General features: G+C 41.8%; 1 protein-coding gene across 3 annotated transcripts in view; it reads right to left on the reverse strand.

Annotated features, from left to right (window-relative positions):
• The window catches only part of TRAPPC9 (trafficking protein particle complex 9), a 1,491,395-nt gene that overhangs the window by 1,405,508 nt on the left and 63,249 nt on the right, over positions 1-22,638 (reverse strand). For all 3 annotated transcript variants that reach the window (XM_030219557.1, XM_030219566.1, XM_030219550.1), the window contains one exon: positions 6,643-6,768. In XM_030219557.1, coding sequence (XP_030075417.1) covers positions 6,643-6,768 — 126 coding nt within the window. The remainder of the gene's footprint in view (positions 1-6,642; positions 6,769-22,638) is intronic.

The following is a 22,638-nucleotide window of genomic DNA, read 5'->3' on the forward strand; positions in this document are numbered from 1 at the left end:
AATTCTAGTCCTTTACAACTGCAAAAAGGCCCAACGTTTCAGATATCCACACTACCCAAGAGCAGTAGATTTCAACCCAGTCCTCAGGATATAACTGGCCAATCAGGCTTTCAGGATTCCCACAATGATATTACATACAATGGAGGTACTGCATACAAATTTGTCTCTTACATATTCATTGTGAATATCCTGAAAACCTGTCTGGATGAGTGTACACTGAGGGCTGGGTTCAGCACCCCTGACTAGAAGCACAAAAGTAGCTGTTTATCTGTAATGGGGCTTCACTGTAAACAGCGAGATAAATCAGACATACAGGTGGATGGTATCATCCAATGATGCCAACACCAATAGTTCTCAAAGTTCAGAAAATTTGACAAAGCGCAACTTTAAAAACTGTATATGAGATTTGAGAAGAGGCAGGAAGAACATTCTGCTCGGGAAAACAGGAGGAGAGATCTTATAGGGGAATGATGGAGATGTGCAGATGAAAAGAAGTAGTGGAGGTGGAGAGAATGAAATTTCTAATGAGGTTGTCAAAGCAGTCCTTCCTGGAGCAGGGAAGCCATGCTGGAAAATGTTAGCCTGGTAACTGAAAAAACAGAGGGCGTCCAGGTTGATATGGGAAAAAAATGGGACCGATGGGAAGAGCAAGGAAAGGACTTCCCATGAGTAAAGGCTAAAGCGGCTAGGGCTCTTTAGCTTGGAGAAAAGATGGCTAAGAGGAGATATGATAGAGGTCTATAAAATAATGAGTGGAGTGGAATGGGTAGACATGAATCACTTGTTTACTCTTTCCAAACATACTAGGACTAGGGAGCATGCAATGAAGCTACAAAGTAGTAAATTTAAAATGAATCAGAGAAAATATTTCTTCACTCAACATGTAAACTCTGGAATTTGTTGCCAGAGAATGTAGTAAAAGCAGTTAGCTTAGTGGGGTTTAAAAAAAGGTTTGGCTAGCTTCCTATAGGAAAAAAAATGGACATGGGGAAAATCCACTGCTTATTTCTAGAATATCAAATACTGGTGGCTATACTCTACTATATCGTCTACAACATACAATACCTTCTTAGTAGAGGTGAATGTGGGAGAAGAATAGCAAATCTGTTACCCTGTTAAAGGGTAACAGATTTGTTATTCTTCTCCCACATTCACCTCTACTAAGAAGGTATTGTATTTCTAGAATAAACATCATAAAATGTATTGTACTGTTTTGGGATCTTGCCAGGTACTTGTGACCTGGAATGGCCACTGTTTGAAACAGGATGCTGGGACTGGACCTTTGGTCTGTCCCAGTATGGCAATACTTATGTATTTATGATCTGTGACATAAGTAAAGGAAATGCAATCTGCCAGCCAATTGGAAAAAGTGTATTTGCCAACGGCAGCCCCCAAACCTGTTTGGTCAAAAGAAATAAAAAAACCTGGGTGGATTTCTAATTGACTTTAGTCTGCTCCACACAGAAGTCCACCTTTATGGGCATGAGGTCTTGGAAAAAAATGTTGGTAGAACAACTGACTGGTAAAGATGGAATGCTGACACTACCTTATGAAGAAACTTAGCATATGTGTGCAGGACCACTCTATTGTAAACGTTTGTGTAAGTTGGATCAGCTACTAGGGCCTGGAGCTCACTGATCCTGCAGGGTGAAGTGACCGCCACCAAAAACAGGACCTTCCAGGACAGATACTGTACGTCAGGAAGGTGGTAGAGACAAAAACGGTGACAGATGATGTGAGATGAACGCAGAAGATCTCTAACTAGAAAATGAATGATATAAAAAAAACCCCTAAACTTAATGGCTGTGTGTGTGTAGATGTGTTCAAGTGTCACTTAGATGGCGACTCTGGCTGTGATGAACTAGGGCCAGTGCTGGACAGACTTGTACGGTCTGTGTCCCACAAATGACAAGGCAGATAGACTGGAGTGGGCTTCAACAGCAACTCCAGTAGTTGAAACATAAGGACAGGGCCAGGCAGACTTCTATGGTCTATGTCTCAACTTGACTCAAATCAAGGCATTCTATGTAGTTTATAAGAATTCTGGAGGCCATGTAGCCCAACATTCTGTACAACTGACCTGCTGACTCTGATGCACTTCTGAAACTACTGATATGAGAGTCAAGTTCTACATTGTGGTAGAAATGCAGATGTCATTGTCATGGTTTAGCAGAGGTTCTATGAATTCCAATGTTTGTAAAGGGCTAAACTATGACCTGGGATTGTTTATGACAAACTTTAATAGATCCAGCACCCAAATGGATGTGTGCATTGATTCTTTGGCACTTTCCTCTAATGTGTTCTTAGCCAGCCAATCACCCAGGTAGGGAAACACGCACTCCCAGTCTGCATAGAGATGCTGCAACGAATGCTAGGCATTTTGTGAACACCCTTGGCACTGATGTGAGCCAAACAGCAGTACATGATACTGGAAATGGTGTTTCCCTACTACAATTACAGATACTTCCTGTGACTTGGATATGTATGCATGTGGGTGTAAGCATCCTGCAAATCCAGAGAGCATAACTAACTGCCTTCTTGTATCATGGGTATGAGGGTGCCAAGGAAATCATCCTGAACTTTTGCATGGTGAGTTACTTGTTCAGGGCCCTTTGGTCTAGGCTGGGCCAAAATTGCCTCTTTCTCTCTGTGATCAGGAAATACTTGGAATAAAATCTTTTCTCTTCTTCCCCTGGGGGAACAGGTTTGACCACATTGACCAGTAAGAGGGAAGAGAATTCCTTAGTAAGAAATTCCAGATGCTGGGAGATTAAATTTTGATGCTCTTGGTAGGAAATTTGGAGGTATGTAATTTGTGCAGATAGTAATCTACCCAGACAATTTAAGAACCCATCAGTCTGTGGTTATAAGGCGTCCTTTTGCTTGGCAAAAATGCAGCCTCCCGCTTACCACAAGGTCATCCAGGATGGTCACTAGAATTGAGGTTATGCTCTGCTGGAGCCGATGAAAAGTTCATCCCTGATTTTGACTGAGAATTTGTTGGTACTTTTGGGCCCTCTAGTGTCTTGGACAAGAGCGATATCTCTAAGCTATTTGGAAGGTGCAAGAGGGAGGAAGGATACATACACCTTTGAGAGTAGTGGGGGGGGGGGCAGTCTGCCATATTTTCATCTGTACTTACTTCAGGACTCTGAACATGCACTGTCACAATTTTCCTTAGGGGTCACTGAACTGTAGGATGTCCAAACTTTCTGCCCTGGGCTCATCCTTAGTGTCCAAAGGAAATGAGATGGACTCAGCTATCATCCTAACAAAATCAAAGAATGAGAACTCCTAGGGGGGATATTTACATCTCTTATTTAGTGGGAAGGGATATGAAGGGAGACCAGTGGACCTCTCTTCGACTCCTCTTCAGATATCCAAGAGTGCTCAAAGTACTCTATAGGAGATGCTCGAGTCTCTGCCAGCCTCAAGCGACAGACCTCTTCGTCAAGCCTGGGCCTGTAGCATCAAGGCATCAGGGATCTTCTGTGCACAGGAGACGCTTTCCCCCTCTCCCCAGATAGGCAGAAGATCGACACCAGTGCAGTCTGCACCAAACTCAATTCCCTTTGAGGCCTTGGTTTTGGTGCATCCCCTGCAAGCAATGAATGGGTTTCAAGAATCAGTTGCATCATCTCAAGCCTCAGTATCGACACTCTCAAAAACATAGCTTTCTGCTAGGCAAAGAAGTGTTCCATGTAATCTTCAAACGTCCTCATGAGCTGCTCCTTGAAGGCTGTCATTGACAAAGACTGGGCAACACAGTCAGAGCGGTGTATCAAAAACTGTCTCAGAAGATTGGAGGTGGTTGCATTCCCTCAAATGTCAAGGATGAGTGGTCTGCAAGCTGACGGTGCTTCAAGGGCAAATACAATCAAACTGAACAAAAGCAGTGTGCTAGAGCAAAAAGAGTAACCTAATACCAAAAAAACCGCTCTGGCAAAAAATTGACTAACTAGTGCTTATTTGAAAAAAATGGAGAAAAAAACCCTCAGAAACCGTAGGCCAATCGCCTAAAGGTTTGGAGCATGGTTAGGGATGATCTCACATCAGCTTATAACACACGCTACAGTTCGATCATTGGGCCAAAAAACTCCATTTTGAAAAAGGGGCTCAAAAGAATTTTTAATCGCCTCAATATTATATTGTTAATAAACAAAATGAATTTCTTTCAATAGATTCAAAATCGTTCAAGTACTTTTTCAAAGAATTATCACATCAACATATCAGAAAAAATAACACTTAGCTTTTAAATGTGTTAGGATCAGGCACTCATCGCTATCCGTTTCGCCTAGAAACGTGGCTTCTTCAGGAACGGAGTGCTTTTGAAATATGCTGAAAATCTAAGGTAAACAAAAATCATCACACAATCATAATATGAAAGAAAACAATATAATAATTGCACACCTATAGATCACACCACGGTCAAACATACTTTTAACCGGACGTCTGCAATGCTTCAAGATGGCGCCTTGGCGTCCACGTACAATCAGCTGACTGAAATACTATCATGCACGTTACGTGTCAGGCGTTAGTAAATCTTATTGCAAGGACAACATAGAGAATATATAACATGATCAGAAGAACAGTTTGTGAATTGCGATAACTTATGGATCCTATTGGTTTTAGGATTCACAAACTGTTCTTCTGATCATGTTATATATTCTCTATGTTGTCCTTGCAATAAGATTTACATCGGCATGACAACTAGACCATTAAAAGTGAGGATCATGGAACATAGATCTAATATACGTAGATCAGTTGTTAAAGAACCAATCGTGGAACACTGTATCTCTTTAAAACATAAATTTGAAGATTTACGACGATCAGTATTAGACCAGGTGGGAGTACATCACAGAGGAGGCAATCGAAAACTTACTTTATTAAGAAGGGAAGCAAGGTGGATCTTTGAACTCGATACTTTGGAACCTAATGGGCTGAACAATGCCATTGATTGGCATAATTTTTACTAACGCCTGACACGTAACGTGCATGATAGTATTTCAGTCAGCTGATTGTACGTGGACGCCAAGGGGCCATCTTGAAGCATTGCAGACATCCGGTTAAAAGTATGTTTGACCGTGGTGTGATCTATAGGTGTGCAATTATTATATTGTTTTCTTTCATATTATGATTGTGTGATGATTTTTGTTTACCTTAGATTTTCAGCATATTTCAAAAGCACTCCGTTCCTGAAGAAGCCACGTTTCTAGGCGAAACGGGTTCCCGTAGAACGGATAGCGATGAGTGCCTGATCCTAACACATTTAAAAGCTAAGTGTTATTTTTTCTGATATGCTGATGTGATAATTCTTTGAAAAAGTACTTGAACGATTTTGAATCTATTGAAACAAATTCATTTTGTTTATTAACAATATAATATTGAGGCGATTAAAAATTCTTTTGAGCCCCTTTTTCAAAATGGAGTTTTTTGGCCCAATGATCAAACTGTAGCGTGTGTTATAAGCTGATGTGAGATCATCCCTAACCACGCTCCAAACCTTTAGGCGATTGGCCTACGGTTTCTGAGGGTTTTTTTCTCCATTTTTTTCAAATAAGCACCAGTTAGTCAATTTTTTGCCAGAGCGGTTTTTTTGGTATTAGGTGCTTCAAGGGCACCAGGGATCTCATTGACTCAGTGTTCTTCACTCTTTGAAGGGGACCCATGTCTGCCTGATGTCCTGCATCTTTGTCCCTCAACACCAATGAGGATGAGAACAAATCTTTCCACTTCCTTCGGAGGGGCTCAGAGGATGGCCAACCCTGATAACTTTTATCAAAGCTCATTGTTGAGAGTGATCGATACACTTTCAATGCCAATGTGTCCCCACCATCCTATGCAGCTCTCAGAGGTGCGGAAACTAGTCCTGTCGATGTAGATGGACAACTTACCTGTATCAAAATAAATTTGAGCTGTTTTTCTCAACTTCAGATTCCTCTTTTTGACATCTGTTGTTAACACGATACAAGAAGAGGAATCATGATCGGGTTCCAGGAATTGTAGGCACACTTTTTAAGGCCACTGGGAATTTTTTCTCGGACATATCAGGAACACCAGCCACAGCAAAATCATTCGGCCGGGTACCCAAGATCTAAATATGTCCTAAATAGGCCAAAACATGAAAAGAAAAACCCACAAAAAAGGTAGTAACTAAATTTTTACACAAACTGAGGAAAGCACAGAAAAGCGCAGCCATTTTGCTCTGCAGAAAAATGGTGACCTGCTAGGTCCAGCACGACAGCAGCAGCAGGCAGAATGATGCTCATACGTGTGGTGCAACATTCTACATAAGAATAGCCATACTGGGTCAAGACCAATGGTCCATCTAGCCCAGTATCCTGCTTCCAGCAGTGGTCAATCCAGGTCACAAGTACCTAGCAGAAACCCAATTAGTAGCACTATTCCATGCTACCAATCCCAGGGCAAGCAGTGGCTTTCCCCCAAGAACCATCTCTAAAAGTTGTTGTAAACAAGCTGAAGAGTGCACCTCTGTGTGGGCTCCATCAGATGAAATGACCCACCATGTAAGACTAAAGTATCCTGTTTGCCTTCAGAGCAAGTGTCATGCACATTATTCTTTTTGGCAAAAAAGGGCAGAGGAAGTCAAATTAGGTCACAACAAAATCAGGTTTCACGCACCTGCCGAAGGTTGATATACACAGCATTCTGCAGGAATTCAGAGGCCTCCATGCTTCTCTTCTGTATTGCTAGGACTCTCACTGCCTTCACACATGCCTCAAGCTCAATCACACCAGCATACTTGTACTGCACATTGCAAAAACAAAAGAAACGTTACTGAGCAAAATTGCACCGAGGTTCACTGAAAAATCCTTTTGAAAGGCTGGTCCCATATATTACATTAAATTTATCTTCTACAAAATCCAAAAAGATATTTGTTCAATGCAGTCCACAATAAAACATAAGATAATAAATCAGAAACCAAAACTTTTATCACATTATATCATAAAGAACTAAAAGCTGAGTTTATTGCTCATATTTGTATACTGGCTAACATTTTAGTCATTTGTGTTTTGTTTCATTGATAAAAATCAAATAAAAAACATTGGAACTAAAAAAAAAAAAAAAAAAGAATGAATCTTAACTTTTTTCTGAAATCTCAAATAGTCATCTTCAAGGCCTTTAACAACTAATAAAGAGTTCATAATCTGTCACCCCTATTGTTTGATTTGTCCATCGCGCCCCTAGCTTAAACAAATAAGATCTTCACTGGGCATAAAAGGTAAGCCGCATTGAGCCTGCCATGAGTGGGAAAGTGCGGGGTACAAATGCAACAAAAATAAAATAAATGATGTAGGGTGAGCAAACTCATAAAACCTTATTGTTTGCAGATGATATCTTGTTGACTTTATCAAACTCAGAGATGTCCCTTGCTCATGTAGTTGAGGTGCTGCATGACTATGGCAAGGTATCAGGATTCAATATTAAATATAGATAAGTCTTAAATTTTAAACATTAATATAGAAAAGAATGCAGCCCAACAACTACAGCACCATTTTCTGTTTCATTGGGCACAAAAGTCTGTTTGGGCATTCAATTGTCTGTTTCACCTTCAAAACTATATGAGCTCAACTTCCTACCTAAGCTTAAGGAATTACTCCTGGAACTAGAGCAATGGGAAGGTTTAAATCTTTCCTGGATGGGATGGATTAATGCCCTAAAAACAACTGTACTACCAAAATTGTTCTCTCTCTTCATGGATAGTCCTATAGGTTACCCTAAGGGCTTTTTTCACCTATTGATTAGAAATGATTCTCTTTATATTTGAAAAAAGTCACCCAGGATGAATAGAGCCAGATGAAACAGGGTGGGGGTATGGGGGTCCCCCACTTTGCCCTTTATCATGTAGCAGCATAGCTTCAAATTACATTTAAATGGTTGCAGGAATCTCAGAAACAATGGTTAGTCATAGAATAGAACATAAGGGAGATGACCTTGTGGGCACTACCATGGTTGTCCATGCAGAAGCTAAGAAGGATTTTACCCCGCTTACCTGTTTTAATCTGAGAGACCCTTTAGCCACATGCTTGCACAGTGAACTAGGATTTTTATTGATAGAAAGTATTTTCAATCTACTCCTATCATGCATGCCAAGGGTTTTTCCCCGGTACAAGAAGATATCATATTTGCTAGGTGGGCAGCAGCTTCATTACATACCCTGGGGCAAATACAGGAGGAGGAGAAAGTATTATCCTCAGATTGTAACCGGTTACAAGATGACCTTAGTGAAGAATACAGAGTGACACAGCATGAGGCTTTTCAATATACATAATTAAGAGATTTTATACTCAAAAGGGCCCAAGGGGATCTGCAATTATGTGAGACTGATCTGGAAAAGGCGCTATGTATGAGCACAGGAAGAGTGGGGATAAGTAGAATATATGTAGAGCTCTACTAACCCAGAGTAGTCCGGTGTCTTTTTATATTGATAGATGGGAAAAAGAATTAGAACTTAGGAGTTTAAAGATTGGATTAAGATATTTACTTCTTTGTTCAATTTATCAGTGGCTACTAGCATGATTGAAAATGGATACAAAATCTTTTACCAGTGGTACTATATCCTGGTTCGTTTAGCCAAGATTTATAAAACTAACATGGACAGTTGTTTGTGAAACTGCAGAGAGCGAGGCACTTTCCTGCACATATGGTAGAACTGTCCAGTAGTGCAAAGTTTTTGGACATTTTTAGAATATTGGATACCATCTTCCATCTTATAAGCATCATATCCCCACAGTCCAGAGGGTAGTTTGCTTCATCATAAAATGGCTGGAATTTTGAAAGAGACCCATAAGCTGGCAATTCACATCTTGGAGTGGAGGAGTAGCCTAGTGGTTAGTGCAGTGGACTTTGATCCTGGGGAACTGAGTTCGATTCCCACTGCAGCTCCTTGTGGCTCTGGGCAAGTCACTTAACCCTCCATTGCCCCTGGTACAAAATAAGTAACTGAATATATGCTTTGAATGTAGTTGCAAAAACCTCAGAAAGGCGGTATATCAAGTCCCATTTCCCTTTCCTGATGTAAAGATGACATTGTCAAGATTTTCGAAACAATCACATATTCCACCTGTGGAGATGGTCTTCTTAAAGTCAGATTATATATGTTTTACGTCTAAGTTGACTGCTATAAAGTAGCTCCTAAACAAAAAACAAAGCGATCGTGAATAGCACCAAAAAAAATAGTTTATGGTTATTATTTAATGTGCATATGCATACATGGGACAACAATGTTTAGGACAAACATTTACAATGAAAAAGGAGAGAAATATTATATGTGTTGAGCTTTCCTCATATTCATATGAACTTGGACTGCTTTTTTATAAGCAGGTTTATGCTTTTGAATAATGATAAGTAGTAGTAGCTCTGTGATTATGTTTATCTGTACTCTGGAGTGAGGCAACTCAGTGGGCCTTGCTGTTTTATTTGTTGTTTGTATCATGGGTTTCTTAACTATTTATTTTTTTGCTACATACAATTATACCTCCCAGTATCTCCCAATATAGTTTTGACCTGTATTGCTTCAAAGGTATGAAGCACATGTTTGTATTCTATTTGCTATCTTGAATTGGGTGGAGTAGAGTGGAGGCTGGGATCTAGCTGTTTCACATCTGCAGCCTTTCAGAATACTACTGCAGAACTGGGGGTCAAGCTAGTTGAGGTTTGTTCGATTTTGCTTTAGGACTTTTCACTGATTAGTTCCAGTTAGGTGGATAGCGGCGGGAGAAGGAGGTTAGGCATTATATCATGACTGATCCTTTAATAGGGATCGGATAGGGAGTTGGGAAGGTTGGGGGAATGTCTTTCCTTCATAGGCATATGAGGAATAGGTTGGATCAGGAAGGTTAGGATTAGTTTAGGGGATGGAAGGATAGGAAAGGGAGGGTAGTACTAATCTCAGTGGGGATATGGACTGTTTACAAAATAGATGAGGGGAGCTTACTGGGACATCTATCCTCGTCTCTCACATAGGATCTACTACATTAGCTTTGTCAATATCCATCTATAGTATAATTATGACGCAGATCTTTTCCTGGCATGTGGGAGGAATTTCCTCTTCTATTAAAAGAATGAAACTCCTTCAAGTTTTACATAGGAAAGAGGTAGATGTGGTTTTCTTGCAGGAAACACACCTCTCAGCAGCAGAACATGATAAACTTAAAAGATGGTGGGTGTGCTCCTTCAATGGGGCGCCAGCTGTCCCCAAGAAAGCTGGGGTAGTGATTCTCTTTAGGAAAGGGGTTTTCCATCAATTACATACGCTGACAACAGATGAGACAGGAAGATTTGTAATTACTCATATTACGCTGGAAAGACAGCCCCTAGTACTATGTAACATCTATGTCCCTAACAGGTATGACAACCAACTCATTTGTACCTTACTCAATCATTTCTTAAGCTTTGAAGTTATTCCTATCATTTTAGCAGGTGATTTTAACATGGGGTGGACCCAGTTATGAATAGATCGGGGGGCATGGCAGAGGAAGTCTCTATCCCACTAAAGGGGTACTTTTAATGTGTATTCTTTTGGATCTGTTGAACATATGGAGGGTTCTTCATCCCATGGATAGAGTTTACACCCATCAATCTAGAGCTCGCCACACCCAATCTATAAAAGAGATTATCTGTTAGTGTCACAGGAGCTCATGGGTAGAATAGATGTGGCTGAAATTGGTCCTTATGAGATCTCTGACCATGCTATGTCTCAGTGGAGCTGAACCTAAATTTAAAACTATAATGGGGTTCCCAGAAATATATTCCTAGGGACTTAGAATGGGAATACTTGGCTCCCTGGAATCCAAGCTACTTGCTTTATGCACTGTCCGGGGAGCTACCCATATTGGTGAGAACAAAGGGGGGGGGGGGGGACCAAAAAATTACCAACCCTCTATTAGAGGCAATGCAGCTTTTTCCTCTGGACTGGATAATGAGGTTTTTGCATGATGAGATACAGCAAGATTGAACAATATGTAAGAGAGGATGGTACTTCACGGCCTTTTACAGAGCGTCAACACTTACTGCCCACAGGTCTGGGAGATTATTTTACATACTGCCGCATTATATACAGCACTTAGGGTTGAACAATCTTTGACATCCCTCTGGTAATAAAATTGAAGTTTTTTTTTCAAAACTGAGATAGATGTTGATATGTTGACCATTTTTGACCTCCATAAATCTTACCAGGCTTTAGTTGTTGTTAAGGATTGTGGATTATTGCAATCCGCATGGGAACGAGAAGTGGGACAATCACTGGGACCAATTAATTTTTAAAAACTTATTAAAGGGATTCCCTTGGAGGCCCATAGCGCTGCCTTGAGAGAGTGCCAATTTAGTATACTGCATAGAGCATACTTCTACCAAGGGAGAGATTTTAAAGTTAAGTTGGCTGATTCCCCTTTGTGCCGGAAATGTGGGAGGGCTGAGAGCACGCTGTCGCATGCTTTTTGGATCTGCCCCAAAATTCAAGCCTTTTGAGTGGAACTTACTACGTACCTGAAATTCCTTGATGGGGTCTTGTATTTTGAGCTTTCACGCCCACTTGTGTTGAGCTTTACGAACAGAAAATTAAATTTGCATTGATGTATCCAGCGAAGCTGAGAATATTTCAAGATGGCACAGAGAAGAATATGGAGACCTTGGAACTTGCCAGAGACTTTATTAAAACTCTACCTCCTAAGGCAGCGGTGTGAGGGGCCTAACAGATGGCTGAGTTCCTAACATGAAGTATCATGGACAGCAGAGGTGGAGAGGTAGTGTGATGGCAGGTGTTTGAATCGCAGTTCAGTGTGCCAAGGTGACAAGCCTGTTGAAGTGGTTGAGACTGTTAAACTGTTTTGAACTGGTAGGGCATCGGGTTTGATGGGACATTTTCTAGAGCTCATGGGCAGCTGTCGAGACATGATGATATATGGTGGGTTGTAATGGGGTTTTGGGGGGGACTTTCCTAAGGACAGCGATGTTGGACAGATAATGAAGCCTTTGCTGTTTCATGAACCAAGATGTGTAAGAGCAGACATAACTTGGGGGTCTGTGATATGTTTGTGGGTTTGTGTCATTGTTTATATGAGAGTTTACATAAGGGGGGGGGGTTTGTTCTAATTTTTTCTTATCCCCTTCGGGGATCAAGTGTATATTTGTAAGGGGGCTGGAGATGGTTAGTATTGATTAACCTGATTAGACTTTAATGTTGCATTATTATTCCAATTCACTTGTTCTCTTATTCTGTGGGTGGAAGTGGAGCACTTAAACGTGAAGAGCTCCATGGGGCTGTTGGGTGGATGGGTAGGGCTGCTCCAGGCTGTAGGGCAGAGTGATATAAGTGGGGGCTGGGGAAGAGGCTGGATGTATGTCAAGATGGGAAGGGGAGGGGTGAGCTGGGACACTTCTTCTCTGGAGAAAGAATATTTAGTGGGTATATATCAAGGGAGTAGAATGGAGGAGTAGCATGGTTAAAATAATATCATGGAATGTGGGTGGCATATCCTCACCAATTAAGCGCTCTAAGATTTTTCAAGACTTGCATAGACAAAGGGCTCAAATAGTAATGCTGCAAGAGACACACTTGACTGTGGTTGAACATCAGAAGCTATGTCGTTGGTGGGTAGGGGAGATTGTGAATAGCCCTGCACAAAATAAAAAAGCGGGGGTTGCTATTTTGTTTCACAAAGGGACACAGTATGTGAGGAATCGTAGCATTCTAGATCCACAAGGAAGTTATATAATTCAGCAAATTACCTTAAATAATAAACCGTTATTGCTGGTTAATCTTTACACACCAAACCAATATGACAAAAGTTTTTTTCAGGAAATTTTAAGACATGTACTGGCATTTGATCAGATTCCACTGATAGTGGGAGGAGATTTTAATTTGGTTTCTGATCCCCTGATGGACAGTACTGGGCCCTCTCAGGTTCGTCCAGTGAATTACTCTAAAGGAGTACCTTGAGTGTGTTCAGCCTTAGATTTGGTGGATGCGTGGCGTCTTTTACATCCTGGCGAACGTGATTTTACTCATTTATCTCGGGCACATGGCACACAATCACGTATCGATTATCTCTTGGTGTCAAAAGTTAGCTCAACATTGTTCATTCAAGCAGAGATAGGGGCCACTAAAGTGTCGGATCATGCTATGATCTGGATATCCATGGATTGGAGTTCAGTAATGAACAAAAGCTTTCACTGGAGATTCCCTAGAGAGCTGTATTATGATCCTAAGTTTCACTTATTAATGAAGGCAAGATGGAAGGAATATGCAGAATTTAATAAGGATAGTTATCGGTTAGACCCAGTCCTTTTTTGGGAAGTGGCAAAAGCTGTATTGAGGGGAGATATCATATTGTTTTCGGTACATAAGAAGAAGGCAAGAGAAGCAGAGCTGCTTCGATTGGAATCGTGGGTGAGGAAAGATAGGCAGGCATATGGAAGGTCACCGACTGTGGCAAATAAAAACCTATTTTTGGCATCTCAGGCAGAATTAAACTGTTTGATTCAATTACGAACACAAAAGTCTATGGTATACTTTAGATATCAGTTACATAAACATGCTAATAAGCAGGGTAAAATGCTGGCAAGATTGGTTAAGCAAGTAGGAGGGCAGAGATGTGTGTCACAGATTCAGGATGAACAAGGAGTATATCATTGTACAAATGAAGGCATTAATAAAGTATTTCAGGAATTTTATGCTAAGTTATACTTGCCGCCGGCAGACATTGGGCTTGAAGGAGTCATATCTTATGGGACAGGAAATCCCTCGGATAACGAATGCCCAACAGACACTACTTAATGCGGCCATTACTGAAGATGAAGTTAGGTAGTGTATTCGGGAGAGTCCATTATATAAGTCTCCAGGGTCGACGGGTTTACCTCTGAATTTTACAAAATCATGGCAGAGGAGGTGGCACCCTGTTTGATGGAGGTTTTTGATGTCATAGTTCAGAGGAGAACTTCCAGATTCGTTATGTTTCAACAATTTTTTATTGATGAGGTCACATGATATACAATTCCATCTCAGTCAATATAAATCGTATAACAGCGAAGTCTAGTACACATTACTAAACCTGAAACGTCCATCATCAATGTTTTCCAAACTTTTCTCCCCTATCCCTTCCTTCTTGTCTTCTCCTATATTTATAATGTGTACATGTATAATTACTGTGCAGTTGCATAACTATTAACAATAAACTTTTATATGAAACTCCAATATTTATAACTCATGTTTTACTCAGTGTATTATCCCAACAGTATTTACTGGTGGGTCCTCTTAATGTGCTCCTTCAAAGGATTGTTCTCCTATCTAATAATACACATGTCCCTCTATTATGCATTGAACATTACCCTTCCCATTCCTATACCCCCCTCCCCCAACCTCCCTCCCCCTCTACTCGCATAAAATGTTCTCTACACATCATGGTTAGTTACCTCTACCTCTGCACATGCTATTACTACCAGAGTGTAAGAACTTCCGGATTCGTTAAAGAAGGCTCAGATAATTGTATTGTTAAAACCAGGACAAGATTCGAATAGGGCCGGGTCGTATAGGCCCATTTCTTTGTTACCATTTGAAGCTAAATTGTTGGCAAAAATTATGGCGAATAGATTAGCCAGGATTCTCCCGGATTTGATAGTGGCACCACAGGTGGGTTTTGTTAGAGAGTGGTCGGTGGCGAAGAACCTGAGAAAGATTTTATTGTCTTTAGAATATCTGCAGCGTAATTCCATACCCTCCTTGCTTGTTGGCTTTGATGCTGAAAAAGCATTTGATCGAGTCAATTGGAATTTTCTGTTTGCGACTTTGGAGGCGTATGGCATGAATGGTTATTTTAAGGGGTCGATCGGGACCCAATAGCCGAGGTAGCGGTGAATGGAGTGATTTCGGACTCGTTTAAGATAGTGAGAGGTACAAGGCAAGGCTGCCCTTTGTCTCCCCTTCTTTTCGCCCTGGTGCTGGACCCATTAGTGCGAGATATTCTGAGCATGGAAGATGTGAAAGGCGTGGTGCTTGGGCCAGAACATTTTAAGATAGCGGCTTTTGCGGATGACTTGTTGGTGATTCTCCGGGAACCACAGACATCGTTGGAGGCACTCTTGGGGATATTCGCTGAATTTGGTTTTTCGGGCTTTCGTATGAATTTCGATATATCTGAAGTTCACACTCTTCATATGTCAGAAGCAGCTTGGGAACAATTAAATTGCCCACTTAAGAGAACTAGGGGTTCCTTTCAATACCTTGGTATGCAATTGCCAGGGAATCCGGCGTGGATGTATAATCTGAATATTGCCAAGCTGTTTTCTTTCACTAGTCAGCTGTTAGACAGATGGGAGCGGTTGCCGATATCGTTGATGGGTAGAGTATCTCTGTTTAATATGATTATCTTCCCTAAATGGCTTTATTGTTTTCAGATTTTGCCACTCTGCTTCACTAAGGGAGACTGGAAAAGATTGCTCGGATTGCTTTCTCGATTTTTTTGGAATAGGAAGCGGCCGCAGATTCGTATGCATGATATGCTGGAAGGCTGGAATACAGGAGGGTTTGGAGTCTTGAATTTATGGAGATATAATAGGGCCTGCTTGTTGAGACATTTGGGGGATTGGCTGTTGGGAACTTCTTATTATACCCCGTTGGAGATGGAGGAGGATTGGGTCAGTCCCTTGCATTTAAACTATGTTTTGCAGGCCAAATTGTCGGCACTTCCAACATATTTGCGGGTTAGTACCTTAATAAGACCGATGAGAGTGGTGTGGGGTGAGTTAGCTAGACTTTGGTCATTTAACGCAAGGTTTAGTAGGCTGCTTCCTATTACGGGGAATGGGGATTTTATGCTGGGCATGGAAAATAAGCGCGTAAGGAATATGAGTGAGAAGGGACTTCAAACTGTGCAGGATTTCTTGGATTCCACAGGAGGTACTAGAAAGTTGGAATCCCTGGGACTTGGTACGATTGAATGGGCGGACAGATTTGCTTTTCAACAAGTATCTCATTATATTGCAGCCTTGCCTAAGTCTTTGCTGGCAGTTGATGTAGTGACTAAGTTTAGTGAATTCTACAAAATGCCCACGACGGACCCAGTTTTGATCTCATTGTTACAAAAACAACTTTTGCAGAGCTGCCCAATGTGGGAATTGGATCGGCTGGCTTTGAGATGGTCAGCGGACTTGCAGAAAGCGGTCGCTGCAGAAACTCTGGTGCAGTGTATGAGACGAATAGTAGATAGGATAGGGAGTGCTGAATTGGGGGAAACTCAGGGCAGAAGTATTTTTAGGGCATATACCTCACTGTCGAGACTGTATAATATGGGCAGAGCAGACTCGGCCATGTGCAACAGATGTGGTGATCCGAAATGTACCTTTTATCATGCATTGTGGGCTTGTCCAGCGGTTAAAAGATATTGGATGCAAATAATTCGATTCTTGGAAACACTATTGTGTCAGAGAATACCAATTCTACCTGAAGTGGTACTGTGGGGGGTTGACTTGCTGGGGGGGGGGGGGGGGGGTCTGGTGCTGTCAATCATACTTTACTTATCTATAAGGCTTTTGTGGTGGGGAAGAAATGTATTCTGGTAAATTGGATAAAACAGGATGCTCCATCGTATTGGCAATGGCGCAATAGGTTCCATGCATTACTTTTATGGGAGCTTCAGGACTCCTATCTCAAATCTACAATACAGTGTAAGTTTTATTTAACCTGGGAACCCTACATTAGTAATTTGGATTCTAGGGCCCGCAGTTCAATTATTAATCATAGTAACATAGTAGATGACGGCAGAAAAAGACCTGCACGGTCCATCCAGTCTGCCCAACAAGACAACTCATGTGTGCTACTTTTGTGTATACCCTACTTTGATTTGTACCTGTGCTCTTCAGGGCACAGACCGTATAAGTCTGCCCAGCACTAGCCCCGCCTCCCAACCACAGGCTCTGGCATAGACCGTATAAGTCTGCCCAGCACTATCCCCGCCTCCCACCACCGGCTCTGGCACAGACCGTATAAGTCTGCCCAGCGCTATCCCTGCCTCCCAACCTCCAGTCCCGCCTCCCACCACTGGCTCTGGCACAGACCGTATAAGTCTGCCCCGCACTATCCCCGCCTCCCAACCTCCAGCCCCGCCTCCAGTTGAGGTTGGATCAGGGGAAGTAGTGTGGGAGGGACTGATGCATTTTGGTTGCGGCTTTCACTTTAGTTATTAGGGTTGAGTGAAACAGCTTGGAGTGGGGGGGTGGGGGGTTTGGGGGAGTCTTGTATATAATGTTAAATTGCATATGAGGGAACAGTAATGTGAGGTCGGAGAAGGGGAGAGGGGGTGGAGGGGTGGGTAGAAAACGGAAAAACCAAATTATATGATGATCTCAGTTGATGTGTGGATAATTGGTATTTGTGTTCAATAGATAAATGTTATTGGTATTCTATGTTTCAATTCTATGTTGTTTCAATAAAAAAGTTTTAAACTAAAAAGCTAGAACAGCTATCTTAAATTGAAACCTTGCTTCAAAAGGCAACCAATGCAATCGTGACAGGAGTAATCTGTTCAAACCTAGCAACAGCAGATATAACTCGCACTGCAGTGTTTTCTAACTGCTGCAATTTGGACTTTAGCATCTTATAGCAACTACTATAAATAGAATTGCAATAGTCCAATTACAAGAGTACCAGAGTCTGGATCAACAACCTAAATACCAACACATCAAAAAACCTACGAATAATTTGAAATTTCTTAAGTACCATGAAAGAATTTCTTACTACCTTATAAAACTGGTTGCCTAAGGATAATTCACTATCTACCTCGACTCCCAGAATTCTAGACAAACCCTCCAATTTCAATGTCCAGTTATTAATCTGAATAATGTTATCACTCAACACTGCTGGTGTACCTACCCATAAAAATCTAGTTTATTATTGTTTAATTTCAATTTATAAGATAGAATCCATAAATCTATCAATTCCAAACATCTAATCTACTATAATAAAACTCACCCTCAACGTTCTGAAGACAACGTTCTGAAGTCACTCAGTCACTCACTGAAGGGTTCATGGATTCATGGAGGTGAAGCCAGAACACTGACCATGTCTCTCTGCCCCGCCCTCGCATGACGGACCAATCAGAAAAAACACCCTCAACATTCTGAAACACAAAGGACCATCACAACACCGTTCCCAGGCAACACTAGGCAACGTAAGACGGACCAATCAGAGGAAACTACGTGACAATAAGGGAGGAGCATTCCCCAGCAGAATGGCTCATTATCTGTACAGCACGGAGAGCACAGAACCACTGCTGGAACGAGAGAAGAATATTCCTGCTGTGGGTATGTGCAAAAATAGACCGGGGGGGGGGGGAGAAATTTTTAAATGCCTAATGCCAGTACTGAAGAGTGCCAGAGGGCCTATAGCACAGACTATATTTGGGATCGCTTGACATGGAGTCAGAGGAGCTGGAAAACAACATGCCCGTCACCATCTGGGACGTGGGCGAACAGGACAAGCTGCGGCCGAGCTGGAAGGATTACCCGCGACCCAGCCAGCAACAAACAGCGACCAAGGAAGGGGGAGGAGTACTCCTTCCCTGCCTAGGAATCGCTGGAGACTGGCTGCCAAACTAACGAAACAACCGCACACCGACGCACCACCTCCATCATCAACAACCTGCACACACACCGCACCCTCACACACACACACAAAAAATAACTCTGTGACACATACACACACACACACAAAAAAAATGCTAGCGCCCGTTTCATTGGTTTCATAAACGGGCCTTTTTTACTAGTAAGGATATAAGATGAAATTTGTTTTTTTAACTGTAGGAAAATTATTCCAAATCTGCACAGCTTGGAATAAAAACACATGTCCAAAGTTATCTTATACCAAACCCTCTTGAATGAAGGGAAGTTCAGCATCCAACAATCGAATATGCGATTTCCATGAGTGGTCAGCAGAACAAAGTTAAATTGGGTCAAATGATCTGGAACCAAACCATGTAATATCTTAAAAATAGTGCAGGAAGACTTACATTCTGCACGAGCACAGACTGGAAGCCAATGAATTTCTCTCAATAATGGTGTAGAATGATCTAACTTGTGCTAAAATTAAAACGGGCTGTGAGGCTTCACAGAACACTTTTTGTAGTTTAGTAGAAATACCAAGGTACAGTGTTTTGCAATAATCTAACCAAGATAATATCACACCCTGCATCAATAATGCAAAATGTTTTTCCAAAAAGTATGCTTGAACAATTCTCAGTTGTTTCAGTCTAAAAAAAAAAAAAAAAAAGACTTTTTTGGTAAGATAAATTACCTGATTCTCTAAAGAAAAGTCCAAGATTACTCCCAAACCCTTAACTGAACGCTCTATAGATAAATGATCATTTAATCTAAATGACAATATGGACCAAATGCTCAAAAGTCATTGTTAAATATCACGTGCATCTATATCTGCGGAGGAACTTACCAAGGAGAAATTAGATCTTACCTGCTAATTTGCTTTCCTTTAGTCCCTCCGGACCGGACCAGGATTGGACTGATGGGTTGTGCTCGCCTACCAGCAGGTGGAGACTGAGAAAAAACTCTGACTCTAGAGAGCCAATAGGAGCCCTGGCCATGTGACCTTAGCCTCAGTATTTGAATAGCAAAGCAGGAAAGAAAGAAAGACCTTCTGTGCCGTATGGAATCCTAGCAGCCACAAAGCACTCGGCAATGCCAAGTATCAGAGCTCACCAGCAACTCTCACCAGAGAAGTGGTATGGCCCGATATGTATTACAGCTCACCAGCAACTCTCACCAGAGAAGTGGTATGGCTCACTTGTACTATAGCTCACCAGCAACTCTCACCAGAGAAGCGATATGGCTCACATGTAAAATAGCTCACCAGCAACTCTCCCCAGAGAAGTGGTATGGCTCACGTATAATATAGCTCACCAGCAACTCTCCCCAGAGAAGTGGTATGGCTCACTTGTCTTATAGCTCACCAGCAACTCTCACCAGAGAAGTGGTATGGCCCACTTAAGATTTTATATATATTCCATCAACTGAGCTTACCAGCAACTCTCACCAGAGAAGTGGTATGGCGTATTTAAGGTTTTATAGATAAATTCCAGCAATTGAGCTCACCAGCAACCACCAGAGAAGTGGTATAGACCATGTAAAGTTCTGTATATATATAGTATTGTTCCACAAAACGTAAAGGAATGAATACACTTCCTACTTAATAAAAGAAGCTAAAGAGTAGAGAGAACATGGGAGGGGCCTGGTCTGGTCCGGAGGGACTAAAGGAAAGCAAATTAGCAGGTAAGATCTAATTTCTCCTTCCTTAGCGTCCCTCCGGACCGGACCAGGATTGGACTGATGGGAAGTACCAAAGCAGTAATCTGAAGGGAGGGACCCTATGAAAACTGCAGAGAAATGTTCATGCTGCATAGGCCACCTGGCGACAACTAACATGTAGTGTGTCCCAATGAGCAAAATAAAATGAAACTAGGACTAAGTTGCCAACTTACCAATGTGCACCGAGAGCACCAAAAATCGCTGTAGTAAGAATAGAGCCCGCTTCTGAAGTTGTGGAAGATGTTGTAATACACTGTGGAACTGCCCTCTCAGCGAGAAGAGAAATAGACATTCTCATTTCCTTGATCCTTCGAGATATAGCGGGTTAGAAACAATGAAAAACTTTTACGCCTACTGGCTAGAAGGACAAAACCAATAAGAAAAAAACGATTGGGAAAGGTGAAAACTTTAAACTACAGCAGACCGAAAAGAAGTTACCAACCGTAGAAGTATTCCACACATAGATCTACTTGCTGCAATGGCTACTAGGAAACACTGCTTGAAGAGGAAAACTTTATAGAAAACGTTATGGCTACTAGAAAACAGAACTTTAAGAGTCTGTTCACTTAGTTCACCTAGCTGGTGAACGAAGCGGGGGGTACAGGTGCAGGACTCCTTTAAGAAAACCGCTTTGACAGTGGTTGCTGCATAAGCTTGCGGTTGTCAACAGTATCATGCATCACTGATAGAGCTGCCAAATGAACTCTAATGGATGAGTAAGACAGACCAGATTTCGCAAGATGCAGAAGATATTCCAAAACATGCGAAATGGATACTGTTTGTGGAATGAAGTGGCGAGAGGAACACCACAGAGTGAACCATCGCCCCTTTGATTCATAGGACTTTAATGTAGATTTCTGTCTGGAAGCAATTAAAACTTGAAGTACTTCCTGCGAAAATATCAAAGACGTTGCGGACCCAGTAACCACGCCATAAGTTTGAGTGACTGGGGGTCTGGATGTAGAAAGGTGCCTTGGTTCTGCGTGAACACCTAGTGGGATGACGGAAGAAACGCATATAGAAGGAGATAGCCCTGAAGTGTCGCAGTGAGGAAATAAGGCTGAAAAAATGAGAGTCCATTCACCTAAATGCAGGGTGAGACAACTAAGAAAAAATGACTACAAACTCAAGAGTATACTCTTAACTCATCCTTGGCGGATGACATAATCCATTGCCATGGCAAGGACCAACATAGCTCTCTCTGCCTTGTTTGTCAGTAGAGAAAACAAAATTCACCTGAAGGTAAAACGAATTGCTGAGGTCCCCCAGAAAAAAATATATACAAACAAGCTTCTGCCAAAAAGTGTACTGCACGAAGCATCCCAATGACAGAACTAAGGTTCTTGAGATAACTAGATGAAACTTAAATAGCGCGATTGATGACCCTGAGATTCGCAATAGGATGAAGGAAAATTCCTTCTTGGGCATTAGAAAGTAAAATTGCATTCTGCAGAATAGAGCAAGGAAATGGCCGAAGGCCCAAGGTCACCAAAAAATATAAACTGGGATGTTTGCAGAGGAGACAAAAGACTGTGCGCCCACCTGACTAAACAAAGAGAAAATCAGAGATATCTGATGAGAGATCAAATGAGAGGCCTGGCTACAATCACCACCCAACCTAGAGACTGTAAGAAATGTAACACCCGGTGCGTGACCTGAGAACTCTGCTGATAAGACTTTCTCCAATTAGGCAGTCGTCTAGGTAAGAATGAAATGACCCTAAGAGCGCAATGAACATCCTCTTAGATCTATAAAAGAACGGAAGAGAGAGTACTGCTGAAAATGACCGGTTAATGCATAAGCAAAAAACTAGCCAATCTCTGGATCCTGAGGAGAAGAGGAAGGGTGACCAAGGACACCAGTTAAATAGGGCTACAAACTCCAACCCTATCTCTATGGCGTTCCATAGTTGGGTAAGTTCTGAATATAGAAAGTTCTGAATATAGGAGTCCACCAGCTATGGTAGTACGCTCCGGACAGAAAAAAATTGTCCCAGTATGAACGTCTGATTCACCGGCCTGTAATTTCTTGGATCTCCCTAATCCACATACCACTAATCCACGTACCACGGTCATGCGTCCTCCCTCACTGAGATGTAGATTGTACGCTCCTTTGAGCAGGGAACGTCCTTCTTTGTTAATTTGTACAGCGCTGCGTAACCCTAGTAGCGCTCTAGAAATGTTAAGTAGTAGTAGTACCAGACTCACACCCAATAGATATGAATGTTGAGCTTGTTTCAGGTTAAAACACCGAACCTAGGCCCAGGGTCCCCGGTGTTCCTAGTGGTGAACAGCCATGGCAAATATT

The sequence above is a fragment of the Microcaecilia unicolor genome, chromosome 1, assembly GCF_901765095.1.
Source record: "Microcaecilia unicolor chromosome 1, aMicUni1.1, whole genome shotgun sequence".
In the NCBI taxonomy this organism is placed as follows: domain Eukaryota; kingdom Metazoa; phylum Chordata; class Amphibia; order Gymnophiona; family Siphonopidae; genus Microcaecilia; species Microcaecilia unicolor.